Source organism: Callospermophilus lateralis, chromosome 7 (assembly GCF_048772815.1).
Source record: "Callospermophilus lateralis isolate mCalLat2 chromosome 7, mCalLat2.hap1, whole genome shotgun sequence".
NCBI classification, from domain to species: Eukaryota; Metazoa; Chordata; class Mammalia; order Rodentia; family Sciuridae; genus Callospermophilus; species Callospermophilus lateralis.
In genome coordinates this window covers 140,255,257-140,267,822 of record NC_135311.1, presented here as the reverse complement: position 1 = coordinate 140,267,822, position 12,566 = coordinate 140,255,257, and the positions used below count along the sequence as shown (strand labels likewise).

General features: G+C 59.2%; 1 protein-coding gene across 4 annotated transcripts in view; it reads right to left on the bottom strand.

Moving 5' to 3' along the window:
- Positions 1–3,044: 3,044 nt before the first annotated feature.
- The window catches only part of Acot7 (acyl-CoA thioesterase 7), a 79,985-nt gene continuing 70,463 nt past the window's right edge, over positions 3,045–12,566 (bottom strand). For all 4 annotated transcript variants that reach the window (XM_076861422.2, XM_076861423.2, XM_076861424.2 and 1 more), the window contains exon 9: positions 3,045–3,453. In XM_076861422.2, the coding sequence (XP_076717537.1) occupies positions 3,355–3,453 (99 nt within the window). In that variant the 3' untranslated portion in view covers positions 3,045–3,354. The remainder of the gene's footprint in view (positions 3,454–12,566) is intronic.

Here is a 12,566-nt window from a genome sequence, read left to right as displayed (position 1 = left end):
GGGCATCCTGGCGGCTGACACCGATGGCCGGAGCGATGCGCTCGGCCCGCCGCCCTTCCCTCCCTCCCTCCCTCCCTCGGCGCCGCCTCCGCCGCGGTCGCGCTGTGCTCCCGCCGCTCGCCTGGCTGCGCTGGGCCCGGGGGCGGGGGGCGGACCAGGGCGCATGCCTCCGCCGGGGCCTCCGCGCGCCGCCCCTCGGCCCGCCCCGCCCCTCCTGCTCTCAGGCGCGTCCCGCAGCGCAGTCCGTCTGTCCGTCCGCGGTCTGCCCCTCCCCCGCAGCTGGGGCTTCAGTCCCGCGCGGCGATCGACGCCTCCAGCCCGCGCCGCAGCCTCGCGCTAGGTCTTGGGTCCTCCTGCCGTGGCTGCCTGGAGAGACCCATGCCCAGGGCTGGCGGGGCTGGCGGGCCAGAGGGAGCTGGGTTAGGAGTGGGGTAGGAGGCAGTGGGAGGCTCAAGGAGACCTTCTGGGTGGAAGCCACGTCTAAGGTGAGCAGCCGTGGCGGGGTGTGGACAGGACCTGCCCTCCTGAGGACTGGCGGTTTCTAGGAACCCTGAGTTGCTTGGTCCAGAGCCAGAGCAGCGAAAGGCGAAAGGCGAGGTTAAGCCTGCTGAGGATTCCAACTTATCCCTGGGCCTTGGGGCCTATTAAAGGAATAGTCATTAGAGGTGCGGCCACCCAGTGACCACTCCTCCCCATATGGGCTCAGAGATGACCTCTCAAGCCCTGCCCCCCACCTTGCCGCTGGGATAGGCCCCAGTCAGCAGCCTGATCCCCACCTCTTCTTCTTCCCTCCCTCTGATGTCCTCCTCCCATTAGCCTGGTAGGGTACAGGCGGTCACCCATAGACTGACAGCAGAGGCTTATCCCATCTGGGGGAAAACATCCTGCTCCTCCATGGGGGTCTCTGGAAGACCCTCCAAGGAGTAGAGCTGATATCTTAGCCTCCTGTGTAGGTGAGCATCTCCTGCTGGGGATGGTGAGGCTGGCTCTGGTTCACAAAGCACAGCTTAGGGGGTCTCATCTAGCTTTCTGCTTGCCCTCAGCGGCTTCGTGAGCTCAGGGCCTCCCTGTGGCATGGGTTGAGGGTGGAGCTGGGGATGATCAACGCTGCCAGAGCCAGCCTCCAGTGGCTGAGTGGTAGGAGGGCAGAGTTGCTCACACATAGTACCAGGCCTGAGGGCTGCCTGGCACAGCACTGTCCTTCTGGGCACAGGGGAAGCCTCCCTGGGCAGGCAGCCCTGTGTCCGCAGAGCTGGCACACGGCCAGGGTGAGACCCAGACCAACTGCAGCACAAAGAGCTACCGGGCACTTGCCTGGTCAGGCAGGTCTGCCTAGTACTGGACAGCCTGGCTTTTGTGCTCATTTAAACTATATTCAGGTCCCTGAGAATCTTCTGGGGGGCCCAAGGTGGACCTTAGGGCCAGTCCTGACAGAAGTAGTTTACTTGTAGAGAAAGGCTGCATAGTAATATGCAGGGCTTCCTGGGGAGTGGGGAGCCTGGGCCATGCCCTCTCTCCTGGGCCATGCCTCCACTCCCCCTTGGATTTTGGGATGCTCCAGGCCTCAGTATCCCCAGTGAGCCCTCCATGGACAGGCTAGCTCCTCATCCAGGTGGCCCTGGTTATAAATAGATTACCATCAGTGGGAGGCAGGGACAGGGCAGCTGTAATCAAATGTGGCATTTTTTCTCTTTTTTTGGTGTTGGGATCAACCCAGGCCCTTGAGTTTGCTAAGCGGGTTCCACAGCTGAGCTACACCCCCAGCCCCAAGCATGGCATTTCTAAGATTCAGCCACTGAGAGCCTGGCCTCTGCCCAGGGACAGACAGCAGCCTTCCCCAGGCCTGGTCCCCCCCCCCCCCCCCACCAGGCTCACTCAGTGCTGTTATCAGTGCCTCTGTCCACCTCGGCTGGCCTCGGGGCATGTGGCAGATGGACCCTAATGGCTGCCCTGGGTTTACTTATTCCATGCTGTCTTGGGTCTGGTGCTTTGTACTTCACACACCTGGATGGTGGGTTTTAGGTACCTGACTTCCCCAAGGTCAGGTTGAGTGCCCAAGGTGGGACAGAACTAGGGAGTCTGAGGCCAGGCCCACCTTCTTATGAAGGATTGCAGATGCCTAGGTCCCTGCCCCCTCAGTGAGCCCAGGCACTGCTGGGGATGGTGTGGCTGGCTCTGGTTCACAAAGCACAGCTTAGGGGGTCTCATCTAGCTTTCTGCTTGCCCTCAGCGGCTTCGTGAGCTCAGGGCCTCCCTGTGGCATGGGTTGAGGGTGGAGCTGGGGATGATCAACGCTGCCAGAGCCAGCCTCCAGTGGCTGAGTGGTAGGAGGGCAGAGTTGCTGGGGCTTTATGAAGTTTGAGCTGGTTCTCTCCCCTTGCTCCCAGGCAGGAAATAACCCCGTCAGCAGCTAGGACTGGGGCCCCGAGACAGATTCCAAAGCTCTTGGCGGGCCTTTCTACATCTGGAGCTGAGTTCTCTCTCTAGGGGCCTGAGGGAGCCTGTGCAAGGCTGCAGCTGTTGGCGGACCAGTCTCTTCTCCAGGCAGTGGGACAGATGTTTGGACTTCAGGGACAAGCCTGGGCACCTCCTCCATGGGTATATTTGGTGGACTGGGGTGGAAGGTGGAGTTCTGGCCCCTGCAGAGGCCTTAGTGGTTTATGTACCCCCTGGGGCCGCTGGAGACACACACACCCAGACACACACACCTAGACACAGGCAGATGCCCTCAACCCACACAGGAACACAGCAACATGGAGGATGTGGCCCTGAGTCTACTCCCTTCCAGGTTCCTGCCAGGGTGGGACCTCTGGAGCCAGGCTGCAAATCTGCAAATGCACTCTCTACAGCCAGACAGGAACGGGGGCTGCTACACCTGAGATTCTGGGGCACACACAGGTGCTGGGGCTCAGTGGGTGGGGCCTAGGATGAAGGCGCAAGCTCACAGAATGGAAGACTGAGACTGCACACGAGAGCCCCCACACCCTGTGTCCAGTGGGAGAGCAGACTCCTGACAAAAGACCACCAGGCTTCACAGGTCCAGCCAAACAGCAGCTTTATTAGGGCGCTGGATTCTTCGCATACCTTAATGTGCTCGGAGGCAATCCCTGGGGTGCCTGTGGATACCTCCAGCATTTGGGACAATACTGTGTAGCGTTTATACTGGAAGGATATAAATAAAGCCTCAGTGCACAGGCTCTCAGGACAGGGCGCAGGTTAACACTGCCACGTGGATACGTCACACAGCACCAGCTCTCAACGGGAGTGGGGGGGTTTGGCCAAGGGGATAACTTCTAAGTGACTGAAACCGGGGCTGTCACCGCAGATGCTCAGGCCCCGATGGCGGAGGAGGGTCTAGGGCTGTGGCTCTGTATGGCCCTGTCGCTTTGCCTTCATCTGCAGGTACCGTCCTTTGCCTTCTTCAAAGCGCTTTTTCTCATCCTCGGTCTCGGGCTGTGGGCCACAGAGAAGCAGCACAGGTTAGACAGGATGCTGAACCCGAGGCAGGCTGGGTGTGTGACCTGTTCCCTCCTGGGCCCTGTCCTTCCTAGAATCAGGTCCCCCCACCTGTGTGTCTGCACCTTCCCAGGAGGGTTTGGACCCAACTCGACCCTGATGGCCTCCTGGATGCTAGGCACAGGCCTCCTGCTGCATCCTCCTAACCTGGCAGAGTCTGGCTAAGTCCTACGGACATGCCCACTTTACTTTTCACAGTGGTTGGAATTCCAAGCCCAGTGTCCCTTTGGTAATGCACTTCAGCTGAAAATGCACTTGATAATGAAAGGTGGGAAGGCTGGCACTAGAGCTGGGTGTGAGCAGAGAGCAAGGAAAGAGGAACCTTGCATTTGTTCTGCTGCCAGGGGAAGCCAGATGCCTGTGGCATGTGATCCTAGGGAAGGCAGGAACACTGATCTGGCTGTGACCTTGAGAAGGCCACTGGCCTGCCTCAGGTGCAACAGGGCCTGCTTTGTGGGGAGGTGGCCCTGCCAACCTGCTCTGGCCATGCAGGTGGTAAGAAAGTGGCCTCTTGGACCAATGCACCTCGCTACTGTTCCTTTGAACAACTTGTGAGGCTGCACCGCATCCTTAGTGTGTGGAGCAGGCTGGCTGGTGGACTTTTTATGGTTGGATTCTGCCCAGGATGGTCCTGGTTTATGCCTGCTGGCGGGCTGGCACTGTGAAGGGCAGTACCCCCTACACTCTCAGGAGGAGCCTGCCATGAATCCTGGGCAGATGCCAAAGCAGGAGCATTAGGTGGTCACTTCTGAGGCCCCATCTGTGCCACTACCAAGTTCTGCCTCGAATCGCCCTGGCCAGGATTCAGGTTTAATGAGCTGTACTAATTCCCCTGGGATGCCATTTCACTTCGACGTTTTGAGGGTGTCTGTAAGCCAAAGAAACGGGGCCGCTGCCCTTCATCCACTATGACTCCAAGCCCCAGCAGCTATTTTTAGGCCTACGTGTTCTACAGACAAATGGTGAATTGGCACAAGAGAGAACGGCAGGCAGAGGATGTAACATCAAGTCACACTAATACCTCCTCCCCTCAGCCTTCTCCAGAATTGCTCCCTAAATGTCACCAGGTGTACACTGTCCAGGCTTTTGCCAGCTTGGTGTCAGTCAGACACAAGGGTATTGAAAGACCCAGGGCTAGGCCCCCACAGGGGCTGTGAGTCCTGTTCTAAGACACTTTATGGAAGGAATCCCTCCTGCTGCTCTGGTCTGACCTCTGGCTGACTTAAGAGAGTAAAACTCCAGGCTGTTGACTTGAAACAGCCCAGGGAGAGAAAAGGTTCTTTCTCTGCATTAGCATAAGTTCTAAGAGGGCAAGACTCCTGAGCTTTCTGGGGGCTGGTGGGCTTGAGGCCCAGAATGGGGGCCCAGCAGAGGGCTCCCGTGCACAGTTGGGCAGATGTGCTAGGGCAGGGCTTCTCATGCATGCAGGGTCTGATCCAGTGGGCCTGGGCTGAGACTCAGTGACGTGATGCTGCTGGGCATGGACCTCACTGGTGTGGTCCGTCTTCATCCAGTCCTGCCAAGTGGGAGACAATGTGAAGTGGCCAAGAATGCAAGGTCAAAGTCACCAGGCTAGAGTCGTGGGGGTCTTTCTCTCCCTCATGGAGTCTCTTGGTGTGGCTGAGGCCTGCTTCCTGCCTACCTCTCAGGGGACCTCACCTGGGCAGAGCAAGCACTACAGAGCTTGTGGGTGTTTTGGAGCTGGGGCCTTGTGGGCTGGGCACTGGGAGGACAGCTAGAGGGTCAAGGTGCACTGGACCACAAGCTCCTTCTAGAGTGAAAGCCCAGCTCTTTGCTGGTGGCCCTCCCTCTACCTGGGGGAACACTTGTCCCCCAGAGAGAGGAAAGGAGGCAAGAGGCTTGGACACGAGGAAACTCCAAAGAATGTATGCTGGGCCTGTGAAAGGCAGCTGGACCGAGGGGACGTTTACCTGGGCCCTCTGCCGAGACTTGGCCTTCCTGATGTGGGAAGAGACTTCCTGCTTCTTCCCTGGCACTCCTGGGCACATGTAGTATGGGATACTGGCCAGGTGCCTGGTCCCCAAGTGGTCCCTAACGGTCACCAGCCAAGTGCTCTCAGAGCTCAAGGGAGCCAAGAAGGAGCAAACGGCTCTGCAGAAGGAGAACATGAGCTCAGGAGCCACCACGGGTACCCTTGAAGGCCACCAGGAAGGGCCCACCCAAGGCCAGGACCTGTGGTAGGGCTAAGGGAGGCTGCTGGGCCCAGGAGATGCCCGTCTGTGGAATCCTCTAGGCTATGCACCCTGCTCCTCTCCTTGATGATGCCCGTTCCTGCTCTATTTGGTCTGGGGCCAAATGGATCTAGGAGCCCGCACACTAGGTGGCTGCTCACGAGGAACAATGCACACTGGCACCAAGGGTCTGAAATCGCAATGTAAGATCAGTTTGTTGGGCTGGGACTGTAGCTCAGTGGTAGGGTGCTTGCCTGGCACATGTGAGGCACTGGGTTCAATCCTCAGCACCACATAAAACTAAATAAAATAAAGGTGTTGTGAACATCTACAACTAAAAAAAAAAAAAAAAAAATCATCTTGTTTTTCCCAGCTCGTTTGGCCAGGCCGCCTGCCAAGGATCACCAGCAACCTGGGTGTGGCCTAGTGGTAGCTGCTTGGCCCACGTACCCTCAAAGCTGGCCTCGACAGCCTGGAGTCCAAGTGCTCCCCGTGAGGACACAGGCCTGCCACCTCAGGGCCCCACCTTGCTGCACGCCCTTTCTGGGAGGCCTCTCATTCCGCCCAGGACCCAGTATCACCTCCCCTGCAGACCAGGGAGAGCGGCTGGCCTGCTCCAATTCCAGCCTCAGCGCTCACTAGCCCGAGGCCCTCCCTACCTGCTCTACCATGATGTGGGCCAAGCTCAGGGCCCTCCCAGTCCATGTTTGACTCCACCATGCAAAACCAACACGGAGGGGCCCGTCACGAGGGCCATTACCAACTGAGACCATTTGCATGAAACACTCACAGTGAGCAAATACAGAGACAAAGGTTAGTGGCTGCCCGGGACTGAGACACAGAGGGGCTGGGGGTGTCCCAAAGTGGACAATGGTGAGGATGTGCGAGCTGGGTGCGTGGAAACCTGGGGCCACCTGCGCGTGAGCCGGCTGTGCTGCGTGTGGTTATGCCTCAGCGAAACCCTTACACCCCAGGCCAGCACAGGGGTCACAGGTCAGTGTGGCAGGCACCCCCACCAAATCCTGGCACATGAGGGACAGCGGGTGGAAGAAACACTTGCCAAGTTCAAACTAAACACCTCCTCTGCACCAGCGACGAAGTCTGCATTCATTCAGTCCCCACAAGTGCTGTTCTGTGCCGGGAGCTGGGGGACCCCATCCTCAGGGACTGATAAGCAGGCCTCACAGGGACAAGAGAGCAGCTAATGGCACTAAGCAGGGGCAGGGGATTCAGGGAGGCCAGCTGTGGTGGAAGGAGGCCTGATGTGGACCCTCCCAACCCACAAGGCACCCAGACCATCTGCCCATAGTTGCCACTCACCACCACCTGGGCAGACCCACCAAGTGGCAGAGACAGGCATTGACACTGGGATGGTCATCCCAGCGGACTACAGGGCACCAGGCAACAGAGAGCGGCTGGGTCAGCCAAAGCAAGTTGGGGGACCTCAGGCAAGCTCCTCCTCCCCCACACTGGTTCAGATGTGAGGCACAGGCGAGCGCAGGGCCTGCCAGAGGGGTCACCCGGATGACCCGGGTCTTGGTGCTTGGTCTGGGGTTCAGGAGGAGCGTTCGTAGGGGAGCACCGCGTGCACCTGGAACCAGCATGCGGCAGCACCAGGTGGGGTCCTTATCAGGACAGACGGGGAGGTGAGTGCGGTGTCCTGATGCACACCCTAAGGGGACACACTAGGGTCCTGTACATGCGAATAGGCCTTGCTCACCTTCCCTTGTCCCTCCCCGCCTCATGTGCAGCTGTGACATTGCAGCCTGGTGGAGTTTTCCCAAGCTTGTCCCCCGCCAGACCTACGGACACCTTCCACCATATTACTCCAAACGGTGGCAGACGCTTATGATCTTGGCAACCATCAGCTCATTAGGTGTTCCAGAAGGCATGCATCTAAGGCTCTGGACACTTAACTCACGGGGTCCTCCAGTGTGGGTGCTGAGAGGGCACAGGCTGAGGGCAGGAATTCTAGCAGCCAACCAGGGTGCAAGGTGAAGCCTCGAGGCTACTCCAAGGTCTCTTCCATGTTTAATTCTCACAGTGAACTCATCACAGGACCTGCTCTCGGTCAGAACTGACGCTATCTGATGATGGACGTGCAGGAGGCTGCCAGGGAACGTGGCCAAGCCTTCACGAGAGCCTGGGAGGAAGAGTCCAGGGGACGGCCTCAGCGCTCTAGGGACAGTGGCAAGTGCTGAATATTCCCAGTTCTGCAACAGTCCAGGGACAGGCCTAGGAGCCGAACTCTGCTTCGTTAGCCTCAACCTCTCTGCACCGAGCAGTCACCCGTAAGCACTGTCACACTGACAACCTAGGTCCCTGGAGGGGTGTTCTGACAGGGCAGAGATCTAGTCGAAGGCAGTGAGGTCCCAGGCACCCACCCAGCGTCTGCTCCATGTGGGAGCAGGGTTCCTGGCCCCAGCTGACAGGCATTCAGCCTCCCAGCCATGAGCCTCATCAACAGCTCTCCCACACAAGTGACTAAGGGGCCGCCATGTCCCCGCTAGGTGTGGAGCTGGCACAGAGACAGATGGCTCCCGGCGCACAGCCCCCACCTCCTCACAGTGGGTCCTTTCCACAAACAAAGCAAATAAACACAGAGCCTTGCTGTCCCTGGAAGGGAGGGGGAGGAAAGCTGCTTCACAGGGAAATCAAACGTCTCCACGGTGGCAGGGACAGGGGCTGGTGACCTCGGGCTACAGCACCTACCTACAACCTCCTTCCAGGCCTCTGTGTACATGCCACAGAGAAAAGGTGGGAGCAGAGGGGACAGCAGGCAACTTGGGACCCAGTGACCCTGTGAACCGAGGGCATGCATCTAAGGCTCTGGACACTTAACTCACGGGGTCCTCCTTGGTGGTGCAAGGGACAGAGAGCATGACTCTGGGTCACGTGGACCTGGCTGGAGGCGTCAGAGGCACTGTGCACTCCCTAGGGCCAGGTCTCCTCACCTGTGGAGTAGGGAGCACTCAAGGAGGTGACATGGAGACATGCTTTCTGGGTGCCAGGCACAGGACCTTGGAGACCATTTTGTAAGGAGGTTGGCACCAGCTCCGAGGACATGCCCTGCTAATGTACATCTGCTCACTCAAGACACTGACCTGGGAGGACAGTCAGATGGCCCGGGGGACAACTCACAGCAGCAAGGCCTTGAGGGCACCGTGCCCACCCATGGGAACGGGGTCTGAGGGAAGGTCCCTCTGCAGCAGGTCAAAGGCACACTGCCTCCTCCATGCCCAGGGCTCTGCCCAACACTGGTGCCAGGCCCCAGCTGTGCCTTCCCGATGACCTGGGGTCGAGGTCTGCATCTCTTCCCTCTCCTCAGTGTCTCCTGCCAAGTGCCACCTTCTGGGCTCCTTTCCACTGCAGGGGAAGCCTGTGGCTTTTCAGCCCAGCACTGCAAACCAAATGCTTTCCACTTTGCATTTTCTGTGCTTCAAGAACACACATTTGGAACGTGGCACAGAGGTCGAGTGACTAAGTCCCACCCTCAGTACAATCAATAGCTCGTCCTTTCTGTAATTAGTGAGAGTCTGGTGCAATGAGGGCTCCAGTGGCGACAGAACGGTTTCCTGCCAGCCTGGGGGACACAGACCTCCTCAATTAGGCAGCCACAAGGCATGCCCTCTCCCATGATCTAATGGAGACAAGAAGGATCTTGGGACACTTACAAAAGCAATTAAAACATCTTCTGACTATAGGGGACACGGGACACTCAGGAGAGCCTGCTGAGGGCCACTGTTGGGCCAGGAAAGGGCAAGCTCAGCACCCTCGGTCCTCCCAAGCCCCGGCTCCCAGGATGCAGCTCCATGGGAGGATCCCACCTGGGCAGGGCAGAGCCAGGCACAGGCGCAGGACACACCCACTGCCCCTGCACACCTGGGCTGACTCCTCTGCCGCTGCACCTAGCTGGGGTCTCTGGATGGTGGCCTGTAGCAGCAGACAATAATGAGACCACTAGGGAGAGTCACCTGGCAGCACAGACACAAACTCCAAAATAATGCTCCTGTGTGTGCCTGAGACACCCCCACACAGAGGCTAATGGGAGGTCACAAGCAGAGGTGGGGTGACGAAGGGTGAAGAGGAGTCTGCTTGTGCCCATGGTGGAGGCTCGGCAGCCCTGCAGCTGGGCTTGTGACACCACTGTCCTCACCAACAGCAACAGACTGCAGCTGTCATCTGCCAAGCGCTGGTCACCTGTGAGGCCCCACCAGGCTGTGTCATCCCTGCAGCCCTGCCCTGCTGCACCCAGCACGCGCTGTAGCACAGGGTCTGGGGACACAGAGGGGCTCCTCTGTTGAACGAATGACCAAATGATCCAAACAAGGAAGTCTTAACTCTACACGCCAAAGATTCAAAACTGGTGGTTTCACTCAACAAACACTGCGCCGTCCACTCCAACCACCACCAGAAGGCTCAGGACTGAGGGCTCAGCAGGGCTGGCAGTGGACACAGAGGCGTAACTGGCAGGCCTGTGCAATGACTTAGGCTTCCCTACCTGCCCTCCAGCGCCAACTCTGCCTGCAGCAGGGGGAGCTTCACTGACGCCATGTGTGCCTGGGAACATACGGGTCTGCACGTGCACACACGGGTGGGGGCCTTCTGAGTCCTATTCTCCACAGAGGGGTGCCAGGGCCCTCCGTGCCCCTTGAGGACAGAGCAGCAGGCTGTCAAGAAATGGCATGGCTCTCCACACTTGGGGTGGGTGGTCCCTTCCCACCCCCGCCACACCAGAAGTGAGACTGCTAGGAAACCTCCCTGCTGGTGGCCTGGTCTCATCTGAGCCCAGTGACCTCTCCTGCCCTCCACAGCAGCCTTAGTGGAGTCTGGGACAGACTGGCCATCCCCTGTGCCCTCCCAGCCCACACCCCATCACAGCATGGCCTCCTTGTGCCCCAATATTGGTGGCCAGTGCCTCTTGTGGACTGTGAGTGGAGCAGGCAGGCAGACACCCCCACTCTGCTGTGTGTCCCGCAGACCTGTGGCCAGTGCTGCTGGCAAAGAGGCAGGAACACACGTCCATGCCGGGACACGTGGGCATGGACGGACTGGCAGAGTGCAGAACCCAAGGTGGTGGGAAAGAGCCAGGCTCGAGGTGGGGCTGGGGACATGCGCCCTCCTCTCCCCTGCTGACCATGTGTGTGGCCCCAATGCTGGTTCTGGGAGAGGCTCCCAGCTACTCCAAGTGCCTGAGCACTGGCCAGTCAGGCACTGGGGTGGCTTCATGACCCGACACTTCCCTGACACCTGACAGGAAGTTGGCGAGCACGCCACGGCTCCGAGGACTCTGTGGGTCCGTCTGTGACTCGCACCTGTGGGCTGGCAGCCGGCTGGGGACAGGATCCCTCAGAGGCAAACTGCGCCTGCTCTTGCTGAGACGACACCACCTGCTACACCCCCGCCTAGCCAACAACTAAAGGCACCCGAGCTTACGCCGCTCAGCAGGCAAGGACGACGGAAGAGGCTGGGACAGCCAGTGACCAGTGGGAAAACATCTTGTCCCCGGCAGGATCAAAGGGAAGATGGCCAGAGGGCTGGAGGCTCTTCTGGTTGTGAAATTCCCTAAAAGTGGTTACGGAGCCTCAGCATGCGGGAGCTTGGGGCCCAGTGGTCTCCATGACACCAAAGTATCTCAACAAACTGCAGCCCCCGGGCCCCTGCAGTCCTGTAGTCTGGGCCTCCCTCCTGCCACGCCAGGCCACAGAGAGCAGTTTCCCTGTTCATCCTAGCCAGAAAGGTGACGGCCTCCTGTGCTGCTGCCGTATCCTCAGGGGAAGGGCCATGGGAGCACAGAAAGTCCCACCTGTGCCGCCTCCTCAGTGCAAAGACACAAGGGCCTTCCAGGAAGACCTCACGGAGCAACGGCTGGCCTGTGACGGCTCAGCCAGGAAGCAAGCCTCCAAGGAGGGGTAGCCATAGCCAGGACCACCAAGGGCCTCCCTGGCCGACCTCAGGCAGGCATCCTGCGCTCATGCTGGGGCAGCAGGTCAGATGGTGCCCAGGGCCAGGTGCTCCTGCACCCACTGTGCCATTTCCTGATCAGCTGTGGTCGACCGAGTGGCCGCGGGGCTCTGCACTGGCTGTACAGGTGAGTCCACTAGGTGGGAAGTGAAGGGGCAGGTTGAGTCATGGGGCAGTGACAGAGGTCAGGCCAGCAGAAGCCCCATCTGTGCTGAGGCCCCAACAAGTCTCAACTACAGGGCAGAAAAGCACCTGATCTCTGGAGAGTCGCGGAGGCCCATGGGCAAACACCTGCCCAGCAAGCACCCTGGCCAGGCCCAGCAGCTGCCTCAAAACAGCCACGTTTCCTGAACACTGAGGCGGTTTCCTGAGATCTCCTCAGGATGACGCAGGGCCCTGCACTGAGTAGGTGTGGCGCAGAGTAAGGTCACATCTCAGACCCTCCTCACAGGCCCAGGCTGAGAAGGGCCACTCCCAGAGCCACGTCAGCAAGGGTCCGGCCAGTCCCAGGGCAGTCACCCCCATGTTCCTCATGGTCCTCCTGTCACGAGAGGAAGACCTGCCCTAACTCCAGATGTGCCGCATGGATAGGATGCAATCGGCAACATGTGCAGCAGCTGGCCCTCGGTGTAGGCCCCAGCTCTCCATGACCAACCCCAAGGAGGACCCCAGCCCCCCGCCTCCTCCATTCCCACCTTCCCCAGAGGCAGGGAATGGCCACAGCATCATGCTGGCCGAGTGGGTACCAACTTGATAAGCAGACAGCTGCCACATTAAGAACAGTCTCCCCAGCCCTCATGGTGGATGCTCCATAAATCCATCGCTGCCCTCAGTGCTGCCCCAGGAAACTGAGGTGCTGCTGGGTGGGGCGCGAGACAGTGGAGAGGATGTGCA